We start from the raw sequence: 27,866 nt of genomic DNA, 5'->3' as shown, positions 1-27,866 counted from the left end.
TCCAGAGTCCAATGAGAGTCCAATGGTGGCGAGCTTTACACCACTCCAGCCGACGCTTGACATTGCGCATTGTGATCTTAGGCTTGTGTGCGGCTGCTCAGCCATGGAAACCCATTTCATGAAGCTCCCGACAAACAGTTTTTGTGCTGACGTTCTTTCCAGAGGCAGTTTGGAACTTGGTAGTGAGTGTTGCAACCGTGGACAGACAATTTTTATGCGCTACGCGCTTCAGCACTCGCCGGTCCCGTTCTGTGAGCTTGTGTGGCCTACCACTTCGTGGCTGAGCCGTTGTTGCTCCTAGGCGTTTCCACTTCACAATAACAGCACTTACAGTTTACCGAGGCAGCTTTAGCAAGGAAGAAATTTGATGAACTGACTTGTTGGGAAGGTGGCATCCTATGATGTTGCCATGTTAAAGTCACTGAGCTCTTCAGTACGGGCCAATCGACTAATTTGAAGGGATGTCCACATACTTTTGGTCATGTAGGGTATGTCAGCTAAAGAATGGTTCCCAGCTATCTCCTGCATACATCTCACACACTTTTATGATTTCTTCCCATTGTGGACACTCCTGTGTCTGATAAGGTTATTCTGGAAGGAGAAGCTCTTGTAACACAGTTTACACTTGAAGGGTCTCTCTTTGGTGTGAACAGTCTGGTGCTTCTTCACATAGTTCGCCTCAGCAAAGCGCTTCCCACACGTGAGGCAGGCGTATGGCTTGTCTGCGTCCGTCTTAATGCTTGGCCTCCCACATTGTGATCCAATGACACCAGAGGAGGTAGAAGCAGGAGCCACCACCCTCAGGTGGTTAGTCTTTGAGCTCCCTCCTTGACCTCTAGCCATTGTTTGGGTGTTAGGATTGTGTGCTGTGTTATAGGCTAGATACTTCTCGTGTTGAACATCCATCCTGACCCTGTCTGTATTTGTGGGGTAACCATGAGGTAACTGAGGAAGGCTAGACCCAGGTCCAGGCCCAGGCCTTCTATGAACCCAGTCACCAGGCATTAGACGAGACCCTGAAGAAGACAGACTTCCTGTTAGACTACCACCAGGGGGCTCTCCCACCACTCTCTGTGAAGGCTGAAGCCCAGTGTGACCTGCTCTGTTCATCATGGATACTGTGGTGTTTGTATCATAGGAACAGGAGGGTCTATCTCTATCAGCCCCAGGCCCTGCTTCATCCCTGCACTGAGACTGTGAAGAGAAGGGTCTGGGCTGCAGACTGGATCCCTGACTGGAGCCTCTATCTCTCTGATGACTACCAGGACTGAGGTTGTTCAGTCCCCCTGTCCACTGGTTGTGTTCTGTGTGGTGGTGGTGGTTGAGTCTCTGTCCCTCTTGGTTCGGTCCTGTTTCCGACTCGGGAAGGAAGAGAAACGGCTCCTGATCCAGGGTTCTTATCCGGGGCCAGGGTTTGTGACCAGCCGCTGCAGAGGTCCAGTCTCTCCCATCAGCAACACTGGACATCAGCAGGTCCTCATGAACTGCAGACTGTAAACACAAATTGTACAGAAGAGCATTTAAAGGTTTATATAAGAAACTCTTTGCTGTACACAGAGAAACATTACATGATATCCTAAATGTTAACCACAGTCAAGCTCATCTTTAACACTGTGATTCAAGTATATTGGCCCATTGGAGTTGACTATAAAAAAAATGTCCATATGTGTTGATTCAAGAATTAAGTATAATGTTTTGGTTCGACTGAGATAAGGGAAACTCAGTCCCTGCAACAATACAAAAATAACCAAATCAGTCAGCACGGAGTCAATTATTTATTTCATTTCAACAAAATGGTCATACACTCAAATAATGTGAAGTACAGTACTTTTATTTCACAACACGATATGTAACAAGTAGAATAACTTTTCTCACTATGGTAACACTACTTTTTCTGTATATCTGGTACCTTCGCTTTGATCAAATTAATTTTAGAATACTTTGGAAAAGGTTCGACATTACATTACACACAGATTCACTACTTTATGTCAAGTAAACACGAATTAAAGGTCCCATGCAGCCGTTTTTATCTCAGTATCTAATCATTTCTGGGTAACAATTAAGTACCTTACTGTGATTGTTTTCAATTCAAATTGTCAAAAAGAAACAAAAATAGCTTCTTAGCAGAGCAATTTCTCAGGCAAGTATGGAGCTAGGACGGTCTGGGAGTGGTCTGAGTGGGGAGGGGAAAACTAGCTGTTATTGGCAGAGAGGTTTGGAACTCTCTTATTGGTCTATTAACTAATTTACCACCTGGTGATGTCACCAGGCAGGGCCAAAACTCTATCCCACCAAAACAGGCAGAAATGTCAGGCGTATTATAATTTTCACAGTATTATTCTAACCTCAGTGAGAAAATATATCTCAAACACAGGAAAATCACATTTTTGACTGCACTGAGCCTTTAAGGCACTATCATTTCCCCACAGTCTGTGGTGCAACATGGCGTTGGTGGATGGAGCGAGACATGATGTCCCAGATGTGCTCAATTGGATTCAGGTCTGGGGAACGGGCGGGCCAGTCCATAGCATCAATGCCTTCCTCTTGCAGGAACTGCTGACACACTCCAGCCACATGAGGTCTAGCATTGTCTTGCATTAGGAGGAACCCAGGGCCAACCGCACCAGCATATGGTCTCACAAGGGGTCAAAACCAGTCCTTTATTGGGGGTGTCTTGCTAATTGCCTATAATTTCTATCTGTTGTCTATTCCATTTGCACAACAGCATGTGAAATTTATTGTCAATCAGTGTTGCTTCCTAAGTGGACAGTTTGATTTCACAGAAGTGTGATTGACTTTGTGTTGTTTAAGTGTTCCCTTTATTTGTTTGAGCAGTGTATATATACATATACATACACACATATATATATATACATACACACATATATATATATACACACACACACACACAGTACCAGTAAAGTCTGGACACACCTACTCATTCCAGGGTTTTTCTATATTTCTACATTGTAGAATAATAGTGAAGACATCAAAACTATGAAATAACACATATGGAATCATGTAGTAACCAAAAAAGTGTTTGACCAAAAAGGAGAGTGATGGAGTGCTGCATCAGATGACCTGGCCTCCACAATCACCCGACCTCAACCCAATTGAGATGGTTTGGGATGAGTCGAACCGCAGAATGAAGGAAAAGCAGCCAACAAGTGCTCAGCATATGTGGGAACTCCTTCAAGACTGTTGGAAAAGCATTCCAGGTGAAGCTGGTTGAGAGAATGCCAAGAGTGTGCAAAGCTGTGATCAAGGCAAAGGGTGGCTACTTTGAAGAATCTCAAATATAAAACTTTTGACTGGTAGTGTATATATACACTAATCAAAAGTTTGGACACACCTACTCATTCAAGGGTTTTTCTTTATTTTTACATTGTAGAATAATAGTGAAGACATCATAACTATGAAATAACACATATGGAATCATGAAGTAACCTAATATTTTATATTAAAATAGCCACCCTTTGCCTTGATGACAGCTTTGCACTCCCTTGGCATTCTCTTGAATGAGTAGGTGTGTCCAAACATTTGACTGGTACTGTGTGTGTATATATAAATAAATAAATAAATAAATAGAGAAATCAAAGAAAAATATCTCAAATGAATATGCAACCATTTAAACAACAGCATTAGCATGAGAAGCAAAAACATATTTTAGTTACTGATCTAAAAGTGGATATTTTCCTTCCAAAAACATTTATTCCATGCTGGAATCAAAACTGTGCTCACTCACAGAGTCCTCATCCATTCGTAGAAGAGAACGAACCGCTGCGTAACGTAAACTACCCTGCGTCCTGTTTGATTTCAACTGGGAATGAACACTGTTGCGCACAGCTCTAGTATGATGGCTGGCTGTCGTACAAAGGGCGTTCACACACTGCTGGAAAGCCCAGCTCATTGGCTATCTAGCTAGCTATGTTACAAAACGATAGGTGGTCATAGGACCAAAGTACTGTCAATCAAGTGAACACCGCTTGTCTCATTGGTGCGTAACGATGGCTGACCTTCATGGGCTAATTGACGTGTTGTGTTGCCAATACGTAATGTAGAATGATGAAACAAGTTTGGTTGCCTTCTAGAGTGTCTGAGGATTGCACAGAAACCGAACTTGACCGGGTTAAACAACGTTTTGCCGATTAGAGTCGGAATTCATGCAAAACGCTGTATACAACATGGATTGTGTTAGGATATAAAAATGGATTTTATCAAACAAAACTATGCTACATTTTATCTCTGGGACCCTCAGGATGACAAATCAGAGCAAGATTACTGAATGCAAGTACATTATTTACCGTCAGAGGTGAATGTATCAAACCAGTTGCCTTGATTAAAGTGTTGTTGTTGTTGTGCACTATCCTCAAACAATAGCATGGTATTTATTCCGCTGTAATAGCTACTGTACATTGGACACTGCAGTTAGATTAACAATAATTTAAGCTTTCTGACGATAATACATGTCTATGTCCCGGAAAGTTGGCTGTTGTTTACAACGCCATTCTAGTCACATATCGCATATTGAGAAGCAACTGTCCCGATTTCGGGACACTGATCCTATGGAGGTTAAGTCAAAACTGTAACTAGGCCACTTAGGAACATTCAATGTCGTCTTGGTAAGCAACTCCAGTGTAGACTTGGCCTTGTGTTTTAGGTTATTGTCCTGCTGAAAGGTGAATGTGTCTTCCAGTGTCTGTTGGAAACCAGGTTTTTCCTCTAGGTTTTTGCCTGTGCTTAGCTCTATTCCGTTTCTTTTTATCCTAAAAAACTCCCCAGTCCTTGCGGATGACAAGCAAGCCCATAACATGATGCAGCCACCACCATACTTGGAAATATGAAGAGTGGTACTCAGTGATGTGTTGTGTTAGATTTGCCTCAAACATTACGCTTTGTATTCAGGACATAAAGTACATTTCTTTGCCACATTTTCTGCAGTTTTACTTTAGTGCCTTATTGCAAACAGGATCCATGTTTTGGAATATTTTTATTCTGTACAGGCTTCCTTCTTTTCACTCTGTCATTTAAGTTAGTGTTGTGGAGTAACTACAATGTTGTTGATCCATCCTCAGTTTTCTCCTATCACAGCCATTCAACTCTGTAACTGTTTTAAAGTCACCATTGGCCTTATGGTGAAATCCCTGAATGGTTTCCTTCCTCTCCGGCAACCGAGTTAGGAAGGACGCCTGTATCTTTGTAGTGACTGAGTGTATTAATACACCATCCAAAGTGTACTTAATAACATCACCATGCTCAAAGGGATATTCAATGTCTGCTTTTGTTATTTTTACCCATCTACCAATAGATGCCCTTCTTTGCGAGGCAATGGAAAACCTCCCTGGTCTTTGTGGATGAATCTGTGTTTGAAATTCACTGCTTGACTGAGGGACCTTACAGATAATTGTATGTGTGGAGTACAGTGATGAGGTAGGAATCCATGCAACTTATTATGTGATTTGTTAAGCAAATGTTTACTCCTGAACATATTTAGGCTTGCCATAACAAAGGGGTTTAATACTTATTGACTCAAAACATTTCAGCTTTGAATTTGTAATTCATTTGTAAAAATTTCTAAAAACATAATTCCACTTTGACATTATGGGGTATTGTGTGTAGGTCAGTGACACAAAATCTAAATTTAATCGATTTTAAATTCAGGCTGTAACAAAATGTGGAAAAAGTCAAGGGGTGTGAATACTTTCTGAAGGCACTGTACTATAATAAAAAAACGGTAGCGTTTTTGTGGACTGTAGTGTTTTTGCGGGCATGACTGGTTTTTGTAATGCTGAAAATACTGTAGTATTTACTACAGTATTCTACAGTATACTACAACATTCTATAGTAAGCACTACACGATTGAGTGATACTACAGTGTGTAGTATAGTATTCTACAGTATACTACAGAATTCTATAGTAAGTACTTTAGTATTCTAAACTGTAGTCTTTTTTCATTTGGGGCTCAGCCAGTCTGTTGTCATGGAGACTAAACTCAGTTGTTGTTTTGTGTTCGACTGTCTGTTTCTGGTTGTGGTTAACAGTGTTGTTCCCCAGCCCAGAGTTGAGGACGCTGTCCCATCCACTGACCTCCACTATCTCGCCCTGCTCAGTGATGTGGTCCCCCGGGCCCTTGGCTGCGCCTGTCTGGGAATCCAAGATGGCCACCCAGTCTCCCTTGTTAGCCTCCAGCCAACCATCTGCAGGAAGAGGTTACAAAATAGACATTTAGGAGTTTAAGTCAATTACCTGGTCAAGTACATACATTATGTGTGTTTTAGTATCTAAATATAAGTATTGATTTCATTTTATGAATGAAGGAAAAATAACCATCACTATTCCCATTGAAGATCTATTACTGTATGTAGGCTATATGTATTTCTCCCTTACCTTGCTCCCCCATCTTTAGTCCACTCAGAAGGTCAATGCTCTCTGGTCCGTCTTCTATTGTCTCCACTTTGACTAGCAGCAGATCAGGCTTCCCATCCTCCATGTCTACAGACTGTAAGAGATACAGAGTGAGAGGATGTTGCATCAAGAAATCTGATATGAGCACCCTGCTATGGAGCATCTTCTGATTGGGCAATGAGGGATTGCCATGAGTACTATGCAAACATGTTAGTTGCTTTGATACTATGCAAACGTGTTAGTTGATTTGATTATGTGACACTCTTTAAAGAGATTAACTCGTGGATACCATTATTATGTTTCTGCGTCCAGTATGCAGGCAGTTAAGAGGTAATTCAGCCAACCAATGCTGACTAGCTTGCTAGCTGTACCCGAAGATTTCCAGTGTTTGCAGCTAAGCTAGTTCGCACTGGTTCCCAAAATTACCTCTAACTTCCCTTTAATGGTTTGATAATTCATAGGCATGGTCCCACACTTGAGACAAAATGTATCAAGACCTGGGCCCGTATCCACAAAGAGTCTCAGTGCTGATCTAGGATCTTTCTGAATAATCTTATTCATTATGATCTAAAAGGAAAAACTGATCCTAGATCACTCCTACTCTGATGCCGCATTCAAAACAACTGGAAACTCGAAAAAAATACAAGGTCTAATCATGACGTCAGTGATCTTCTGGTCGGACAGTTACGAGTTCCCAGTTGTTTTGAACGCGACATGAGCGCCTACTCTAAGAGGCTTCTTCCTCCTATGGTACTACAGCCATTAATCTTTTTTGTATTTTGTATTTTATATATATTTTTATTGCCAGTAGACAGAAGAAATGTTATGAATTGAACATCATTTCATGGAATGTGAAGTCTATGGCACATCGCATTAAAAGGAAACAAATATTGAATTACCTAAATGAATTAAAATGTGTCATAGCCAATGTTCCCTCTAAACTGCGCGCCCAGTAGCCCGGGACTGCCTCGCAGAAACATCAGCCCACAGAGAGAAGCACGAGATTGAACTTTCTAGAGCAATGGTCACCAACCGGTCGATCGCCAAACATTTCTGTAAAAAACCCAACGATAAAGTCTTGTGTTCCTATTTAGTTTTATTTGTCTCGAGCTGTTGGCGGTAAGTGCACCTGATTCACCTGCCCTGTGCGCCGGGTAGGCGAACTGTTGCCATTTTCAACCATTTCATGTGTCTGAAGGCACAAGGTCTGCATTCCCGGCGGACCCAGAGAGCAAATCAAGTGCACTATAGGCCTACCGCTGGCCAATCGGATGGCTCAGAATCCAATGTCTGCAGTAACGTAGCAGGCATAAAAGAAAGCTACAGCGAAGTTGATACTGTGAGGTTTCAAAACGTTTAAAACCATGACTAGAGACAGACTGTCAACGAATACAGCAAAGAGCTGCTGTTTTTATGAGCGAGTTCATGTTTAAGTTCTTAGTCTTTGTATTCAACACTTTTATAAGCCATAAAATGCTACAACAAGCAGTGCAGCAGTAATGAATGAGTAGAAAAGTGTATCTATAGGCTTGCATTGTTGTTATTATTAGTGGCTTGGGTATTTTTTAATATCGAGGAATGTTTCACTTTCTCTGTTCATAGGAGTAACAACATGAGGCAGAAATAATGCGGTGAGACTCGAGTCACCCCATCAGCTGCAAGACGGTATAACTTTTTTTAATTGCCTGAACAACAATGTATTGGCATTGTTGAGCGGTAGAGCTCGGCTTGCATTTTGACTCCGAAAGCGATCTGGACACAGAAAAGGTTGGTGGCCACTGTTCTAGATATTTCCCTGTTAACACCATCAACGTTTCCATTTACTGTTGCAATTGTGATCGAATCAACGCAATATTAGCCACTTTCAATTTAACATATTGAAACAAAACGAACTATACAAGAGATTTTGTTGTAGGCAGAATGCATCGGAGTAGGATTCCATTGCATTGACATGCACTACTCACCCGTACTCTACACATACCGGTGCGGCATAAACAATCAGAGCTGCAATAGGCCTATATGCAAATAGACCATTGCCATATATGGATCTGTGCCATTTACTTTGAACTGGACTGTGTTTACAGCATGAGTGGTCGTGAGTAGATGCGCTTGTTTTGAGATCAAAGCGAGAGCTGCATGTAGCCACGTGTGCGCATTTTGTTCATATCCTTTGCAAGTTATTAGTCCAGTTATAGATCATTTGCAGTCAGCAATAGGGGAGTGATTGCTTCCTACAAGAGCACAAAACGTGTACATTTCTAGGCATCTTTGAAAAGCGAGTCAAGTAAAGAGCTTTTTTTTGTCATAAAGGGGCAGTGTTGTATTTTGAGACAGGCTTGAATAAGCTAAGTAGCCAATAGGCAGAGGGTATCATCATTTGTCTGATTCTCTGTAATAATGGTATGGGTATAATAATGCATTTTATTTTGTAAAGTGGTTTCTTGCATCAAACACAACAACATTTTCAGTCACCTCCTTGTGTGAAAGACAAGTGGATAAACAGGTTAATGTCAAGCCCTGCATGTTTTGTTTTTTTTGAACTCTCATGGAATATAGGCCTACAGTACCAGTCAAAGGTTTGGACACACCTACTCATTCAAGGGTTTTTCTTTAGTTTGACTATTTTCTACATTGTAGAATAATAGTGAAGACATCAAAACTATGAAATAACACATATGGAATCATGTAGTAACCAAAAAAGTGTTAAATCAAAATATATTTTATATTTGAGATAGTAGCCACCCTTTGCCTTGATGACAGCTTTGCACGCTCTTCATGAGGAATGCTTTTCCAACAGTCTTGAAGGAGTTCACTCATATGCTGAGCACTTGTTGACTGCTTTTCCTTCACTTTACAAGAGGGGATTTTAATCCAATATTGAATGTGGAGAACAGATCAACTAAGAAAGCCTTTACAGCTACAAAATCTAGAATATTACAATTAGATATGATCAATAACAATGGGCTTTTAGACATCTGGCAAATACTACATCCAGAAATCAAATCAAATTGTATTGGTCACATATTTAGCAGATGTTATTGCAGGTGTAGCGAAATACTTGTGTTCCTAGCTCCAACAGTGCAGTAGTATCTAACAATGGAAGTAAAATAATGGAAATATATCAATATTAGGATGAGCAATGTCGGAGTGGCATTGACTAAAGACAGAGTATACATTTTACTCTCCAGTCCACTTCAGACTAGACTAGTTTTTTTCTGTCCAACTCGCTTATCCCCAAGGTACAATCAGTGACAATAGATAACATTATTACATCTGATCACAGTCCAGTAAAATTGGTTGTAGAAATAAGAGGGAAGCCCACCCAAAATGTACAAGTGGTGATTTAACCCTTCACTAATGTCAGAGCATGATTCTGTACCTTTTATTTGTAAAGAAATTGAAGATTTCATGGAAATTAATGACAAGTCAACTGATGACAATTTTTGTTTCAGAAGCCTTGAATGCTGTTTTAAATTCAAGGTTATTCTGGCTGGAAAAGGAGGAAAAGACTTGAAACAGAGTTGGAAAGGGAAATGAAAGTGCTAGTTAGGTAATTCTACTATGAATGCACCTAATGTTAATCTGCAAAAATGGTTACAATTTAAAGATCAATACAACACGGTGGAAACGAAAGCAATTTAAGTAGAATTAGCATATTCAAGGTTGACATACTATGAAGAGGGGGAAGGCTGAAAAACTGCTGGCAAGAATGATAAAAGGACAACATGATCATATATCCCCTCCATAAAGAATGCTACTGGTACAGTATTAACTGGGAGGGGAAAACGTAAAACTAACTCTCTTATTGGTCTATTAACTAATTTACCGCCTGGTGATGTCACAAGGCAGGTCAAAACTCCATCCCACCAAAACAGGCAGACATTTCAGGCGGTCTTTTCAAACAGCTCTTACTCTAAAGGGCGTTATCATCATTTTCACAATTTAACAGTATTAATCCAACCTCATAGTGTGAAAATATATATAAACACAGGAAACTCACACTTTTGACTGCACTGGGCCTTAAAGAAGATCAATATAACAATCACTAAAATGATATGGGATTCAAAGCAAGCCCGCAAACTAATGGTGCCAAAATATAAAGGAGGCATGTCACTTCCGGATATTAAAACATATTACTTGTCATATGTAATAAGACAAACTGGCTCTACCCACCATAATAACCTCCCACTTGGTTAGCAACTGAATAAGAAATGTCCCACCCAATCCCACTAAGATTGATAGCATACGGAATACTACCGGAATATCTGAAATACCATCCTACAAGTTCTGCTTCTTGGAACGTTAAAATTGTTGGAAATAAATGTGCGGTCTCATTATTGAACTCTTTTCAAGCAACCATCTGGAGCAACCAACACATATTAACCAATCCCAGACCAGTATTGTGTAGAGCAGAGGCGGCTGGTGGGAGGAGCTATAGGTGGAAAGGCTTGTTGTAATGGTTGGAATGGAATCAATGGAACGGTATCAAACACATCAAACATATGGAAACCACGTTTGACTCCATTCCATTGATTCCATTCCAGCCATTACAATGAGCCCGTCCTCCTATAGCTCCTCCCACCAGCCGCCTCTGGTGGATAAATTGGCTAGAGATGAGAGTTTGGACCGCGTCTGATTTGTATAAAGATGGTATAATTATGGATCTGAATGAACTGAAGGATAAGACCGGCTCTACCAACCATTTTAGAATCATTCAGATTGTACAGGCATTCAAGTCAGCAGATAGAACAATTGCATTGAAACATGATTTGAACGAATTGGAAAGTTTCATAAAGGATGTCCATTCCAAAAACTACCTAGCATCCAGGGTATATACATTCTTAAACGAAAAAACAAGGGTACTACACCTTCCCTAAAGGGAAAAATTGAGTAAAGATTTAAAGATGAATATACAAGAAATTGAATGGAAAAAGGTGTGGAAAACAGTTTTAAAATGTGCAGAGATTCTAAATCACAAATGGTTCAGTATAATATAATTAATAGAACTTACTGGACTCCCTATTAAACGTACAAGGCAAAAATGACAACTGATAGCAAATGTTGGTGATGTAAATCAGATGATGCTGGGCTTGAACATATGTTGGTCAAGTGTCCTAAGTTGAAAGCATATTGGAAAATAATATTCTCTCTATTTCAAGTAGCACAAGAAAATAGACTACACACAAATGCAGCCTTTATCTGGCTGGGAATAAACCACCCAGAAAATACACCAAATGCTTCCATGCTCAGGACACTAACTCATTCACTCTCATTGCTAAAAGGGTCATTTTAAGGCATTAGAAAGAGGAACAGCCATCCTCATTTGCAGAATGGCTCCAACTGTCAATGAACACTGTCAAATTTGAGAAAACTATTGCAAGTCAAAAGAATACGACAAAATATGGGCCAAGTTTAAAGCTACTGTCTCAGACTGAACAAAAACAGGGGGAAATGTATGCCATTTATAATATGTAATTTCCAAACAGTATAATGACGTGACCAACAGAAAATACTATCAGCGCTCTGTATAGAATGAAGAGATGCTTATGTTTCGCCCTAACAATGGGTGGGAAGGCAGGCGGGAAGCTTAGGCCCAAAATAAGCCCATAGAAACGCATTGGGTTTATTTTGGACAGATTTTGGCGAGAGTGAAACCTCTCACTTTGTCTCTTCCACTCTGATACTATGCATGCATACAACAACCCAAAATTTTTCATTAAGAGCTTAATGGAAACATGCAACAATAGCAAGCCTATCGTCTTACAGTCAAAAGGATATAGCCTATTTTTTTTAAACATGCAACTCCTGTAATGAAGCAGCTAATAAGACGTAATTTAAAGAAAATTGCCTAAATGCAATTCGCGGAAAACGCCATTCTAAACAGCGCACCTAATGCGTGTCACATATCAGTTTGCAAACAATGTAAAAAAATATATGTAAAAAAATCTTGGAGTTAATAAAGCCGCATACAAACATGGTCTCTTTTTTGCTTTCTTGAGTAAGGCAGCTCCAAAATGCAGGTGTTTCAGCCTAGCTCAGTGCTTTCTGTGGTGGTGGGGCAGCCAGCGGATAGGTGTTGGTAATGTTCTCTAGTTGCGCCATGATTAGCTCAGTGTTCTTTCACTCATGGGGACAGTATGTCACCGCCAAGTCCTAAGGGTAGAGCTAGAAAATTCAAGCCCTTTGGGTGCTGCCATATAGTTACATTAGAAGTGCCCATCCAAGAAGGCTCAAGGTCAATGGCCACAGATAAAATGACGTCAAATCGCGTTATATCTACAGTAGCTTTGATTGGACTGATCATGTCAACATCACACTTTCAAAATCTTAGCTAGCAGTCATAATCATGAATCAAGTCGACAATCTACTGGCAAATCCTTTTTAATCCTTGTCATATGACGAGAAATAATGAAGAGAAATTATAGATAAAACATATTGGTGCTCATCGGCCATAAACATTACACAACAAGTGTAGGCCCCGTGTAGCTCAGTTGATAGAGCATGGCGTTTGCAACGCCAGGGTTGTGGGTTCGATTCCCACGGGGGGCCAGTATGAAAAATGTATGCACTCACTAACTGTAAGTCGCTCTGGATAAGAGCGTCTGCTAAATGACTAAAATGTAAGTTGGAAATCGCAAATTCAACAATTAGTTGTTTGGAAGGAATTAGTGACAGTGGCTAACTGCAAGCATTGCAAAGCAATCACTAGCCTGCTATTCAGTGGAGTGGCTGTGTGGTCCCAAATCTGGGATTACGGGTCTCTTTTCCAAGTTTTAAATGATAAACATTCAACATTGGCCATGCTGTCAATGAAGCATGATTTGTGGCGCGCTCAAAACAACTGTTAACTCGGAACTGCGAAAACTTGACTTCAGTGAGTTCAAGACAACTGGGAAGTCGGTAAAAAACTAGCTCCGACTGGGAAAATACGTTTTGAACGGTCATCCAATTCGGAATTGTAAATCTGGAACTCAGGCCTCTTTCTAGAGCTACGACCTGAAGATCAATGACGTCATCATGATTCGATCTTGTTTTTTTCAGAGTTCCCAGTTGTCTTGAAAGCACCATAAATCCAGAGAATGCCAGACTTTGATGACAAAATTTGCCAATGCAGCAGTAGGCCTATAACCTTTATTGCTCATTCACACCGAGGATTGGTGATAATTGAGGGGGAGATGGTTGTAAAGGTTTTTCAACTTGCTTACTGTGAGAAATAGTTTAATATATTATCATTCGTAATGAATGTTCAAAAAACACTTTCCTAATTTTCTGCGCAGCAGGCCAGGTATTTCTATGCGTGCTCTGGTGCACGCGCTCCCACAACAATAGCAAACCAGACATGCTCATTGCTCACATGGAGCACTCCAAACAAAAGACAATGAAGACATTTACAAATGTTGTAAATGATGGTTATGTAATAAACCAACATTTGTTTCTCACAAGTGTAGCAGGCTGTGAACTCCACAAACAACGTTTCCACACTGAGAATGAAAACGGTAAATGACTGTAATTAGTACATGCATTAACAGAAATATATGTAACCAAATTATGGGGATTAACGGTACATTAACTACTGGTGACATACACTACATGACTAAAAGTATGTGGACACCTGCTTGTCGAACATCTCACTCCAAAATCCTGGGCATTAATATGGAGTTGGTCCCCCCTTTGCTGCTATAACAGCCTCCACTCTTCTGGGAAGGCTTTCCACTAGATGTTAGAACATTGCTGTGGGGACTTGCTTCCATTCAGCTACAAGAGCATTATTTCCATCTAATGTTATTTATATCTAATGTTATTTCCATCTAACGTTATTTCCATCTAATGTCATTTCCATCTAATGTCATTTCCATCTAATGTCATTTCCATCTAATGTTATTTATTTATAATGTTATTTCCATCTAATGTTATTTCCATCTAACGTTATTTCCATCTAATGTTATTTCCATCTAATGTTATTTCCATGGTATGTCCCACGGGGGGGCAGTATGAAAATGTATGCACTCACTAACTGTAAGTCGCTCTGGATAAGAGCGTCTGCTAAATGACTAAATTTAAATGTAAAATGAGATTGCATGGCTATTTGCTCGATTTTATACAGCTGTCAGCAACGGGCTGAAATAGCCGAATCCACTAATTTGAAGGGGGGTCCACATACTTTTGTATATATAGTGTATGTAATGGGGAATTGATAAACATCTCTAATCAAAGGGCAAACAATTCACACAATGAAACAATGAATGTGCAATAATTGGCGGGAGACAGCTGCGCCATTCTGGAGAAAGACTTCCCTATATCTTTGCCACACACCCCTCCCCTTCTTGTCTCAATATTTTAAATTATACTGAAGAGACATTATATTCACAAATATTTTAGATGCTTTTCACTCAATAATCAGCTAGGCCTATTGCCACCCACTCTGCCCAAATTGCGGGCTTCCCAAATAGGCATAGGCCTACGAGCTTGTGATTTGAAACAATCGACAGCTGTTTTTTCAAAGAAGGTAATGATCCTCGATTCCTCTGTGGCGAAGTCATGCTTTCTGTTGAAGTATTTTGAATTATTGTATTTATTTCTGTATTTATTTCAAGTGAGCGCGTCACTTGTCTACGTGCTGCTGTGCTGTTTGTTGCTGCTACCTGCCAAACTTGACGGATTTTACTTTTTTTAAACCGTTTAATCAATTTTCATTTAACACATTTTACCAACGTCTTAGTTATTTTTATACTCGGAGGTGACGTGTCACTCATGGCTTCGCTCACCCCTGGATGTACCACCTGCCAGTACCTGAGCCAGAGAGTCGCTGAGCTGGAGGGGAAGAGTATCTGTCTTGCACCAGATCAAGGAGGACGAAGAACTCCTGGACTCCATGGTTGCACAAACCACCTCCAAAATCGACGACGTCACCTGCCCCTGGCTCGGCATCTCCACTTCTGCAGAGCCTGTAACGGAGAAACTCCATTCGGTTCCCTTAAATGAGCCATGGCCCAGGCTAGGAGCTAAACCGAAGGGCCCGGTCTGTTCCACCCCTTCTGTTCCGCCTCAGGATGCCTGGATTGCTGTCCGGGGAGTAAAGCACTCCAGGAAACGGAATCCATCAAATGTTTCGGAAGTGCTACAATTGGGGAGGAGATTCAAGGTCCTGGAAGACCTGGAAGTGCATTCCAATCATACTGTACAGCAGGGTTCTTCAATTCCGGTCCTGGAGGGCCGAAACACTTCTGTTTTTTATTTCTACCTGGTAGTTAATTGCACTCACCTGGTGTCCCAGGTCTGAATTAGCCCCTGATTAGAAGGAGAGGATGAAAAACAGAGGTGTTTCGGCCCTCCAGGACCGGAATTGAAGAACCCTGCTGTACAGGGTCCCTCCGCTACATCTCTACTGCTGCCGTCTCATTCTCAGGTGGAAGTGCCCAAGCACACTCATCTGCGCTCCTTGCCTCCCGCTAGGTCGTCAGTCTCAGCTGCTAGCCCCCCTCAACCTGCTAGGAGGCAGATCAATCGGGAGAGGCCCCGTCATTTACCCAATAAACCCATCTGTAGTCCTTCCGTTCTCGTGGTGGGTTCATCCATGGTCCGAAACGTTTCAATCCGGAAAGCGGAGACTTTCTGCTACCCTGGCGCTAGGATCCCTGACCTAAATTCCATGCTACCGCTACTTATTAGCACGCACTCCGCCGCTTCAACTGTCATTGTTCATGTTGGGTCAAATGACATTAAACTCCAGCAGTCAGAGAAATTGAGAGACGATTTTAAAACATTGATAAATACGCTGCTGGAATCTGGGAAGCAGTGCGTTGGTTCCGGTCCTTTTCCATCCCCACACTACACGGATATGGTTTTTAGTCGTATACGCCAATTACACCCCCAATAAAGGAGTGGTTCTGCAGGTGGTGACCACAGACCACTTCTCAGTTCCTATGCTTCCTGGCTGATGTTTTAGTCACTTGAATGCTGGCGGTGCTTTCACTCTAGTGGTAGCATGAGACGGAGTCTACAACCCACACAAGTGGCTCAGGTAGTGCAGCTCATCCAGGATGGCACATCAATGCGAGCTGTGGCAAGAAGGTTTGCTGTGTCTGTCAGCGTAGTGTCCAGAGCATGGAGGCGCTACCAGGAGACAGGCCAGTACATCAGGAGACGTGGAGGAGGCCGTAGGAGGGCAACAACCCAGCAGCAGGACCGCTACCTCCACCTTTGTGCAAGGAGGAGCAGGAGGAGCACTGCCAGAGCCCTGCAAAATGACCTCCAGCAGGCCACAAATGTGCATGTGTCTGCTCAAACGGTCAGAAACAGACTCCATGAGGGTGGTATGAGGGCCCGACGTCCACAGGTGGGGGTTGTGCTTACAGCCCAACACCGTGCAGGACGTTTGGCATTTGCCAGAGAACACCAAGATTGGCAAATTCGCCACTGGCGCCCTGTGCTCTTCACAGATGAAAGCAGGTTCACACTGAGCACATGTGACAGAGTCTGGAGACGCCGTGGAGACCGTTCTGCTGCCTGCAACATCCTCCAGCATGACCGGTTTGGCGGTGGGTCAGTCATGGTGTGGGGTGGCATTTCTTTGGGGGGCCGCACAGCCCTCCATGTGCTCGCCAGAGGTAGCCTGACTGCCATTAGGTACCGAGATGAGATCCTCAGACCCCTTGTGAGACCATATGCTGGTGCGGTTGGCCCTGGGTTCCTCCTAATGCAAGACAATGCTAGACCTCATGTGGCTGGAGTGTGTCAGCAGTTCCTGCAAGAGGAAGGCATTGATGCTATGGACCGCCCATTCCCCAGATCTGAATCCAATTGAGCACATCTGGGACATCATGTCTCGCTCCATCCACCAACGCCACGTTGCACCACAGACTGTCCAGGAGTTGGAGGATGCTTTAGTCCAGGTCTGGGAGGAGATCCCTCAGGAGACCATCCGCCACCTCATCAGGAGCATGCCCAGGTGTTGTAGGGAGGTCATACAGGCACGTGGAGGCCACACACACTAATGAGCCTCATTTTGACTTGTTTTAAGGACATTACATCAAAGTTGGATCAGCCTGTAGTGTGGTTTTCCACTTTAGTTTTGAGTGTGACTCCAAATCCAGACCTCCATGGGTTGATACATTTGATTTCCATTGATCATTTTTGTGTGATTTTGTTGTCAGCACATTCAACTATGTAAAGAAAAAAGTATTTAATAAGATTATTTCATTCATTCAGATCTAGGATGTGTTATTTTAGTGTTCTCTTAATTTTTTTGAGCAGTGTAAATACTTAGGGGTATGGTTAGACGGAAAAAAGCTCAAATTCAAGATTGGGTTCCTTTACAGAAACAGGGCTTGTCTGTCCTCCGTAAATAGAAAACAAATTGTGCAGGCTACTTTTATGTCCGTTTTAGATTATGGTGATATTATCTATATGCATGCATCGGCAAACACATTAAAACCACTGGATGCTATTTACCATTGTGCATTCAGGTTTATCACGGGTGATAGTTACAAAACTCATCACTGTATTCTATATCAACACGTGGGTTGGGCCTCTCTATCTGTGAGGCGAGAGCAACATGCTCTCTTGTTTATTTATAAAGCACTTCTTTTAAAACTAACTCCATGTATATCATCATTATTTTCCACTAGATATACTAATTTTAAAACCAGATCACAAATGTGGATTACATTAGAGACTCCTGTGGTCTCCACAGAGTTGGGTAGGGCTGCCTTCAGTTCCTTTGCACCTTATTTATGGAACAAACTGCAGATCCAACTTAAGTTAGACACTCTGGTGTCCCTTGCCCATTTTAAAAATGTTATGGAGGATCAATATGATGTTGTCTGTGATTGTTTCTGTTGAATTGTGTTTTTGTTTTGTATGTTTGAAATGTTATTGTCTGTATGTCTAAAACTGTACATGTCAACATGTTTACACAGGGCACAGCCGTAAAAGAGATCCAGGTCTGTCTGTTTTTCCCTGTTAAAATAAAGATTTAAAAAATAAAAATAAAAATAAAAATTACACTGAACAAAAATATAAATGCAACAACTTCAAAGATTATACTGAGTTACAGTTCATATGAGGAAATCAGTCAATTTGAAATAAATTCATTAGGCCCTAATCTATGGATTTCACATGACTGGGAATACAGATATGCATCTCTTTGTCACAGATACCTTAAAAAAAAGGTAGGGGTGTGGATCAGAAAACCAGTCAGTATCTGGTGTGACCACCATTTGCCTCATGCAGCGCGACATATCTCCTTCGCATAGAGTTGATCAGGGAGTCGATTGTGACCTGTGGAATGTTGTCCCACTTCTCTTCAATGGCTGGATATTGGAGGAACTGGAACACGCTGTCGTACACGTCCCAAACATGCTCAGTGGGTGACGTCTGGTGAGTATGCAGGCCATGGAAGAACTGGGACATTTTCAGCTTCCAGTAATTGTGTACAGATCCTTGCGACATGGGGCCATGCATTATCGTGCTGAAACATGAGGTGATGACAGCGGATGAATGGCACGACAATGGGCCTCAGGATCTCGCCACAGTATATCTGTGCGTTCAAATTGCCATCGATAAAATGCAATTGTGTTCGTTGTCCGTAGCTCATGCCTGCCCATAACATGACCCCACCGCGTCCATGGGGCACTCTGTTCACAATGTTGACATCAGCAAACCGCTCGCCCACATGACTCCATACACGCTGTCTGCCTTCTGCCCGGTACAGTTGAAACCGGGATTCATCCGTGAAGAGCACACCTCTCCAGCGTGCCAGTGGCCATTGAAGGTGTGCATTTTCCCACTGAAGTTGGTCACGCTGCCAGACTGCAGTCAGGTCAAGACCCTGGTGAGAACGACGAGCACGCAGATGTGCTTCCCTGAGACGGTTTCTGACAGTTTATGCAGAAATTCTTTGATTGTATAAACCCACAGTTTCATCTGCTGTCCAGGTAGCTGGTCTCAGACGATCCCACAGGTAAATAAGCCGGATGTGGAGGTCCTGGGCGGGCGTGGTTACACGTGGTCTGCGGTTGTGAGGCCGGTTGGATGTACTGCCAAATTCTCTAAAACAACATTATGGCGGTGGACATTCCTGCAGTCAGCATGCCAATTGCACGCTCCCTCAAAACATCTGTGGCATTGTGTTGTGTGACAAAACTGCACATTTTAGTGGCCTTTTATTGATCCCAGCACAAGGTGCACCTGTGTAATGATCATGCTGTTTAAATCAGCTTCTTGATATGCCACACCTGTCAGGTGGATGGATTATCTTTGCAAAGGAGGAATGCTCACTAACAGGGAAGTAAACATACTTTTTGTGCGTATGGAACATTTCTGGGATCTTTTATTTCAGCTCATGAAACATGGGACCAACACTTTACATGTTGCGTTTATATTTTTGTTAAGTATATATAATTTTGGCAAATGTATTTCCATTTTATTTTCTTATTGTATGCCATCTCTCTCCTGTTCTATTGGCTTTCATATAAACTTTATTTTATTGTCCAGACGCCAAAGGCACAATCGTAGCCATATTAGCAACCTATCCTAGTTGTTGCAGCTTTAGATTCCCCGTCTTTCTAAGTTTCTAATAGAGATTTTCATCGCTGTCACATATGGAACCGCTACCAGGTGCACTGTTTAGAATGGTGTTTTCCCAGGTGCGCTCTTTAGAATGGTGTTTTCCCACAAATTGCATTTTGGCAAATGTTTTTAAAAAATATTATATTGGCTGCTTCATTACATGAGTTGCATGTTCTGTTAAGATCCGTTACCATAATCTAAATGTCATTTCTGTCATTATGAGCACCGTGGGTGGATGGCCTAATTGGTTATGCACCCAATGCATATGAGTCCGGTAAATTTCTGAAATGGACGGTAAATTAAAATCTTCCCAGTCACATTGTCCGGCGGCACATTTTCCTAACGGAAATCCTGATGTAATTTATTAATTTTTTCCCATAAAAAATCTAAATAGACTTTGTGGATACGGGCCCTGGCCTAATACTATTCACACAGTAGTTCACAGTTGGCTCACCTCAGTGAGACTGTGTGTGGTCCTGTGCTGCTCAGCTGGTTCCTCTGTGGGTTCAGGAGGAGGTGTAGTCTGGTTGTCCTCCATGACCATGGTCCCCTCAGGGTTCCCCAGACCCTCCTCACACCCCTCCTCCTTCACCAGCAGCACATCTGGACCCTCCTCCTCCTGGAAGAGCGAGATGATACAGATCACACACATACACTGAGTGTACAAAACATTAAGAACACCTGCTCTTTCAATTACAGACTGACCAGGTGAAAGCTATGATCCCTTACTGATGTCACTTGTTAAATCCACTTTAATCCGTGTAGATGATTGGGGAGGAGAGGGGTTAAAGAAGGACTTTTAAGCCTTGAGACATGGATTGTGTATGTGTGCCATTCAGAGGATGAACGGGCAAGACAAAATATTTAAGTGCCTTTGAACGGGGGTATGGTAGTAGGTGCCAGGCGCACCAGTTTGTGTCAAGAACTGCAGCGTTGCTGGGTTTGTCACGCTCCACAGTTTCCCGTGTGAATCAAGAATGGTACACCACCCAAAGGGTATTCCGCCAAATTGACAACCGTGGGAAGCATTGGAGTCAACATGGGCCAGCATCCCTGTAGAACGCTTTCAACACCTTATAGCGTCCATGCCCCGACAAATTGAGGCTGTTCTGAGGGCAAAGGGGGGGGCAACTCAATATTAGGAAGGTGTTCTTAATGTTTTGTATACTCAGGTACGCACACAAGCACACACAGAAAATAAAAACACTAAACATGGAGTGTTTACCCATCCCCACTATGTCTGAGTCCTATACTGTAGTTACAGAATGACTTCATGGTTGTTAAACCCATCATGGTGGACATAAATATGTTGTGGGTAAAAATAAGTCAGCTACGATAAGTTCTAAGTCATCATCAGACAAACCTGACTAAACTATTGTGACGTGTACAGTAGGTGTTTGTTAGTGTGTGGATATGTGTGAGTCTATTTAGTAAGTGTATATTGGTCGTCACTCGTTAACACAGCCAAAAAGTCAAAATTGGCTATATCATAAAAGTGTATTAAAATAAAACATTTGCATTTCCTAATTTAAGGTTAGCATTATGATTAAGGTTAGGGTTAAGATTAGGTTTAAAATCAAATTTTAAGAAGATAAATTGTAGAAATAGGTGGGGTTTACTTACTAAACTGTAAGTCGCTCTGGATAAGAGCGTCTGCTAAATGAGTAAAAAAATGGTTTAATTATGACTTTGTGACTGTGTTAACTAGTGACAACCATGTATTATTGGTTTTGAAGCGCTGTAGTGTGCATGCAGAATAGGGTGAGATCAGATCTGAGTCTCAATGGAAATCTTAGAATGAAAAGTCCCATTTTGTGTTTATTAAACAAACACGTTTTAAATACACCATGTGAAAACCACACATACACAACATATCTGCATGAATTTGAACTGCATTACATTTTCTCATTAAAAGTGTCTTGGGAAAAACATTCAACAGTTGCATGGAAGTAATGAAATAGGCATGTGAACATCATATAGCCTACACAGTACAAACACTATGTAACAGACTTTAAGCTTACAGTGCATTCAGAAAGTATTCAGACCTTCACTTTTTCCACTTTGTTACGTTACAGCCTTATTCTAAAATGGATTGAATCGCCTCTCATCCCCACAATCCCCGCCGGAAATATCACATTTACATAAGTATTCAGACCCTTTACTCAGTACATTGTTGAAGCACCTTTGGCAGCGATTACAGCCTCGAGTCTTCTTGGGTATGACGCTACAAGCTTGTCACACCTGTATTTGGGGAGTTTCTCCCATTCTGCTCTGAAGATCCTCTCAAGCTCTGTCAGGTTGGATGGGGAGCGACGCTGCACAGCTATTTTCAGGTCTTTCCAGAGATGTTCGATCGGGTTCAAGTCCGGGCTCTGGCTGGGCCACTCAAGGACATTCCCTAAGCCACTCCTGTGTTGTCTTGGCTGTGTGCTTATGGTCGTTGTCCTGTTGGAAGGTGAACCATCGGCCCAGTCTGAGGCCCTGAGCAGGTTTTCATCAAGGATCTCTCCTTCTCCGTTCATCTCCGATCCTGACTAGTCTCCCAGTCCCTCCTGCATCCCCACCATGATGCTGCCACCCCTCTTCCCGTGGGTGGTGCCAGTTTCCACGTGAGCTTGGATAGGCCATCTTGGTTTCATCAGACCAGAGAATGTTTCTCATGGTCAGAGTCCTTTAGGTGCCTTTTGGCAAACTCCAAGTGGACTGTCATGTGCCTTTTACTGAAGAGTGGCTTCAGTCTGGCCACTCTACCATAAAGGCCTGATTGGTGGAGTGCTACAGAGATGGTTGTCCTTCTGGAAGGTTCTCCCATCTCCACAGAGGAACTCTAGAGCTCTGTCAGAGTGACCATCGGGTTCTTGGTCACCTCCCTGACCAAGGCCCTTCTCCCCCGATTGCTCAGTTTGGCCAGGCGGCCAGCTCTATGAAGAGTCTTGGTGGTTTTAAACGTCTTCTATTTAAGAATGATGGAGGCCACTGTGTCCTTGGGGACCTTCAATGCTGCAAAAACATGTATTACTCTTGTTATTCCAAATGCATCTGTGGGTATTTTTGGCTGACAACAATGAACATTTGAATCTTTGTCTTGCATGGTTTGATATAAATGTCAGAAGTTATTGAATGGAATGGTTTTTCTGCTGGTGTATCCTGAGGTTGTTCCTCTCTGAGAACCTCTTCCTGCAGTGTGTACAAGCGAACGGCCGCTCTCCCGTGTGGACCTTCAGGTGCATCTTCAGCTGGTGCTGGCGTGAGAACGTCTTCTCACACTGGGGGCAACTGTAGGGTTTCTCCCCTGTGTGGACCCTCTGGTGCCTCTTCAGGTCACCAGCCTGGGCGAAGTGCATTTGACAATGAGTACAGCTGAAGGGTTTCACCCCTGTGTGGACCCTCTGGTGCCTCTTCAGGTTGCCAGCCACGGAAAAGTGCATATGACACTGGGTACAGCTGAAGGGTTTCAACCCTGTGTGGACCCTCTGGTGGATCTCCAGCTTCTGGCGGCAGCTGAATCCTTTGTTACAGAACATGCAGAGGAACCGTTTTTCTTTACTATTGCCTGATGTGGTTCCCCGTCCCTGAGCTTGGGCTCTAGCCCTGGTGTTTGAGTTCAATTCCTGATCGAAAAGGACATGGCTGGGTGATGCGGAAGGTGCCATCGACGTGGACACTGGATCGCGATCCCTGAACGCGTGTAAAGGAGAGTGGGTGGCAACATTTAGATTTGTCTCTAAGCTTCCCCTGTAATCTAAGATATTTCTGCCCTGTGAGTGTCCGTCTCCTAGGTGACTATCTGCATTCCATGTGGGAGAAGCGTCGCCCTCCACTTTTACAGTCACCTCATCTACCACTATAACCGCCCCTTTCTTATCTAGGCACCCTTCAGAGTATACACTGCTACTGTACCGGTTCCAGTCTCCTCTTGACAGATCAGTCTGTGTCTCTAAACCCAAGGGCATGTTGCCAGGGTCCATCTCTGTAGTGTAAGAACAAGATGGATCATCAACATCAGTGTCTAACACGTCACCATCACCACGGGAATGAACGGTCTTCTGGCTCTGGTGAAATACCGGTAAATACTCTGAGCCAGGAGCAGGAGGACAGATCAGTCTCCCCAGCCCCAGTCTCTCTGGGTCTGATCTGTGATCAGATCCTGTGTGTAAGAGCCTTTGTGTTACAGTTAATATCTCGGTGTCCATCTCTGACTTGAGGACGGCCTTCGGCATTCCACTGACCTCTGTGATGCTGCGTTGGGTCCAGGCCTGGGGCGCAGCAGTGGTGGCGAAGTCCTCGGTGGCTACAAGGTGCTCTCCAGCCGCTCCAGTCTGGATGTCTCTGCTGTGTCTTGGGTCCTCCTCTCCTACAGACCTCTCCTGCATGACCCCAGAACCTGCAGCATCTGCAGACTGACATAAGACGAGGGGAGGTTAATACCGGTACATGAGTAGAATTGGATAACAATGTCGTAGGGAAGTCTCACAAGCTCCCCCTATGACAGATAAATGAGGAGGTACATGTAATCAAGTGAATAGCTGAGGGGAGCCTTTCTGAAATAAATGGGACACATTTTATTTACAAAGTAACTGTAATTTTTAATGCAACACTATTACACTAACCTCTATCACAATAGCGTGCTGGGTTGAGGTTCCACTCCCCTCATCAACAGTGATTGGTTGGTCATCTTTCCATGTATTGTGACCCGCTGGCTTCACAAAGCTCCTGTAGCCTCCAGTGAGATGTCCTTCACCTGAGAGTGATTTGGGTAAAAGAGGTACTGGTTAGCTACTGTCAATGCTCAACTGTATATTGTACACTATCGACAGTTTTGACACTGTCTAGAATTGGCAAGGATGTAAGGTAACACTTTGCATAAATTCTTGATATACTATTTATAGATTGAAAACAATATAATGCATAGAACATAATCAATGAGTAAATAATAGGAAATGCAGTAAATCAAGAATCTTGTTAGAATATGATAGTGTATTTCTGCAAGTTAGCTAAGTAATCCGAGTTATTGCCTACTATCCAAATAATGATCAAGACCCAATTCCGGTTAAGGGATCTAAAGTTACACATGCGCAGATGTGAACGGGGAGATATGCCCGCAGCCTCCGCAAAATGTACCTCTTGCCATTCCTCTGTATCGGTCGAGGATCTTGACACTACTGGGACGACTGGTGAGGACGCGGTCCCGTGCCACTTTAAGTTCCAGTAGCTGTAGTTTCCTCCGCAATGCCCTGTTTTCTTTCTGGCTTTGAGTTATTTCCAAACGAAACACTGCGTAGTCGTCGTCTACGAGTTTACAGACTTCTGCCACGGCTGCATTCGCTAGCACCTCCATAATGGAGGCTATTTGAGTGTGAAAAGCAATACAGTTAGCCATTGTTAGCAGCTATCTAGTTAACGTCCGCGTTGCCTAGATACCATCTATCAACCAAGTCCTGTCTCAAACGCGAATTAAACACTATATGGGTTAAGTAGGTGATGCTGTGCAGTTCAATGAGGCATTTTGAATTCCAGGGTGTTAATAAACGTCTAAATAACAACAAAAACGATAACGTGGAAATTGTCCCTATTCACTTCCGTTTACGCTTCTTCTTCAGTGGTTCCTAAATGGCGGTTGGCAACCAACTTTAGTGATGCATTTCCGCCACCAAATGGACTGGAGAGTGGACCAGAGACAGGGAAGGTCTAAAGTTTAACCCTACCCAATTAAAACCCTTCTCCCTAAGGAAACGGAATATACAATTAAATACAATATCACCTTAAGGTTTTCTTAACAGTTCAATTAAACCTGGCTCCTCAATACCATTATTCCTTAATCCTAATAAGAAACTGTCCCTTTCTATATCGCTGGCACTGAAATAGAATGTGTTCCACTGTCTCCATCTCCCCCTGGCAGTGATCTAACTTCCCAGTTGGATGTTTCCCTACTAATTTCAAAGTGCTGTTGAGCCTTATGAGTCTCAGCCTTGTGATTACGTTTTCCTCCCTTCTCTCTTGACCTGAGGACCTCCCTGCCCCAACCTTTTCCTGGATCTTATACAGGTGTCTTCCCTTCCTGTTCCACAACTCTTATCATATTATTTTTTTACCACTGTTCTTATTAATCCCTTGGTCTCTGCTTTACTGAAGAGAAAGGATCTTATTGGTTGGTGTCATAGCTCAAAGGATGTGGTTAAATGAAAAAGTTATGCACACTGTTCTTTGAAATACGGTACTGCTTATTATATTACACATCAAATCTCCTATGATCAGTATATTTAAAGCTGAGAGCAGACTTGTCTAGAAAGAACAGTGTGTTAGCAAGAATAGAGTAGAAGATAATATAATGACTTTATTCCATCTACATCACCTCAGTAAGGTAAATATTCAACTGTCCTTGTTCTAGCCTAGGTTTACTGTCTCTCTAAAAACTGGTATTTACACAAGCCTGTTTCAAATGTCAAGTTAATGATGAGTGTGTGGTTCATTACCTTCCTAGAAATTATAGGAGGCCGTCTGAACTCTTTTTCTACATGCCTCTAGTGCGCATCCCACATTTCTGAAGAAGGGATTACCGTACACACAATTGCTTAGACTGAAGTGCAGTCGTACTAGTAAAACAGTTAGGTTATGAAAATGTCGACAGCTTGAGGCCCGTCCATACCCTAAAGAATGGTTTGATGATGCTCTCAGTAGAGTACATAACCTTGATGAGACCTCAACCAGAAGAGATAAAAATGTTTAAAAAAAAATAATATATATATATTTATATTTGTTTTAAGATTATACAAAATAAAATAAACATTAATGCGTCTTTACCACTACATATTATCCTTTGAGGGATGACATCACATCAAGGGAAACATTAAGTAACATTGAAATGTCCTCATGGCTGATCCTGTTTGCCAAAAGATTTTCTCTCTTCTCACTACAGGGCCAGGAATATCAGGGACTTCATTGTTCGGGCTGACACTTATGTCCCCCCCAAAAATAAATAACGGACGACTTGACGAGGTTACCAGTTTCTACCCCTGCCGTAGGTGTGCATGTAGGGACTCCTGTATAAAAGTGAGCGAATTCAGTAGCTATGCCACTGGTAAACAATACACTATGAAACAGTTCCTCACATGCAGCCCTTCTAACGTCATTTACCTTTTCTCTTGCCCATGCAATAAGCAATACATGGGCAAAAGCAGTAAACAGATTACACATATTATAGAATACAGGAGTGCTGTAAGGAGAAATGACCCTAAATCCCCAATTGCATGTCATTTCTCAAAGGCCGGTCACCCTGTCTCCTCCATGTCCTCCTGTGCTGTACAGCAGATAAAACGTTCACATAGGGGTGGTCATCTTGAACTTAGTGTTCTCCAGACAGAGTGCAGGTGGATGTTCTATCTGAAAACTCTCCACCTATCAGGCATGAATGAAGAATTGTTATTTAAGTGTTTTCTGTAAGTTTTACTGATGCTTGATACCCCCATCTAGTGTTTTCTTTCAATCGCCCTCCTCTATATTCTGTTTTTCTACAATCCTATGTTATTTATTCAGAGGAAATGTTGTCATGGTATATGTAAAAGCAATAATTGATTATATTTCTGTCTGCTTATGTATACAATGTAGTAGATCATGCATTCTATTGTATTAGGTACTGATTTATAGATTTTATGTATTTTCTTTCTTGATCATTTGACGTATGCAATTATCCTTGAAATAGAAGCCAGGTGTGTGTGCCGATCATTTACGTTGCGTGTCAAACTTATTCAACGGAGGGCCGAGTGATTGCAGGTTTTTGCTCCTCCCTTGTACTTGAACGATGAATTAAGGTCACTAATTAGTAAGGAACTCCCCACACCTAATGTAAAGGAAAAAACAAAAACCAGCATTCACTAGACCATGGGTAGCCTACG

The 27,866-nt window shown here is 42.3% G+C and overlaps 2 protein-coding genes across 2 annotated transcripts; both read right to left on the bottom strand.

Annotated features, from left to right (window-relative positions):
- Positions 1-269: 269 nt before the first annotated feature.
- LOC123484771 (zinc finger protein 205-like) lies at positions 270-20,461 on the bottom strand. Its single transcript, XM_045215486.1, has 4 exons — positions 20,429-20,461; positions 6,388-6,499; positions 6,088-6,197; positions 270-1,491 (listed from the first exon to the last, which is right to left on the bottom strand). The coding sequence occupies exons 2-4, from the start codon at positions 6,488-6,490 to the stop codon at positions 544-546; spliced, it is 1,161 nt and encodes a 386-aa protein (XP_045071421.1). The 5' UTR covers positions 6,491-6,499; positions 20,429-20,461; the 3' UTR covers positions 270-543.
- Positions 20,462-22,914: 2,453 nt separating this feature from the next.
- Positions 22,915-25,256, bottom strand: LOC123484769 (oocyte zinc finger protein XlCOF22-like). Its single transcript, XM_045215485.1, has 3 exons — positions 25,096-25,256; positions 24,585-24,715; positions 22,915-24,374 (listed from the first exon to the last, which is right to left on the bottom strand). Exons 1-3 carry the CDS (start codon positions 25,103-25,105, stop codon positions 23,088-23,090), a joined length of 1,428 nt encoding a protein of 475 aa, XP_045071420.1. The 5' UTR covers positions 25,106-25,256; the 3' UTR covers positions 22,915-23,087.
- Positions 25,257-27,866: the final 2,610 nt, after the last annotated feature.

This window comes from Coregonus clupeaformis, unplaced genomic scaffold (assembly GCF_020615455.1).
Source record: "Coregonus clupeaformis isolate EN_2021a unplaced genomic scaffold, ASM2061545v1 scaf0456, whole genome shotgun sequence".
Classification (NCBI taxonomy): domain Eukaryota; kingdom Metazoa; phylum Chordata; class Actinopteri; order Salmoniformes; family Salmonidae; genus Coregonus; species Coregonus clupeaformis.
This window is presented reverse-complemented; position numbering and strand designations above follow the sequence as displayed.

Coding starts and splice junctions, on each gene's coding strand:
- LOC123484769 (XM_045215485.1), bottom strand. Junction 24,375..24,584: donor AGCACGCTATTGTGATAGAG/GTTAGTGTAATA, acceptor GTCTTATGTCAG/TCTGCAGATGCTGCAGGTTC.
- LOC123484771 (XM_045215486.1), bottom strand. CDS start 6,490: ATGGAGGATGGGAAGCCTGATCTGCTGCTAGTCAAAGTGGAGACAATA. Junction 6,198..6,387: donor ACTAAAGATGGGGGAGCAAG/GTAAGGGAGAAA, acceptor CTCTTCCTGCAG/ATGGTTGGCTGGAGGCTAAC. Junction 1,492..6,087: donor AGCAGGGCGAGATAGTGGAG/GTCAGTGGATGG, acceptor TTGTGTTTACAG/TCTGCAGTTCATGAGGACCT.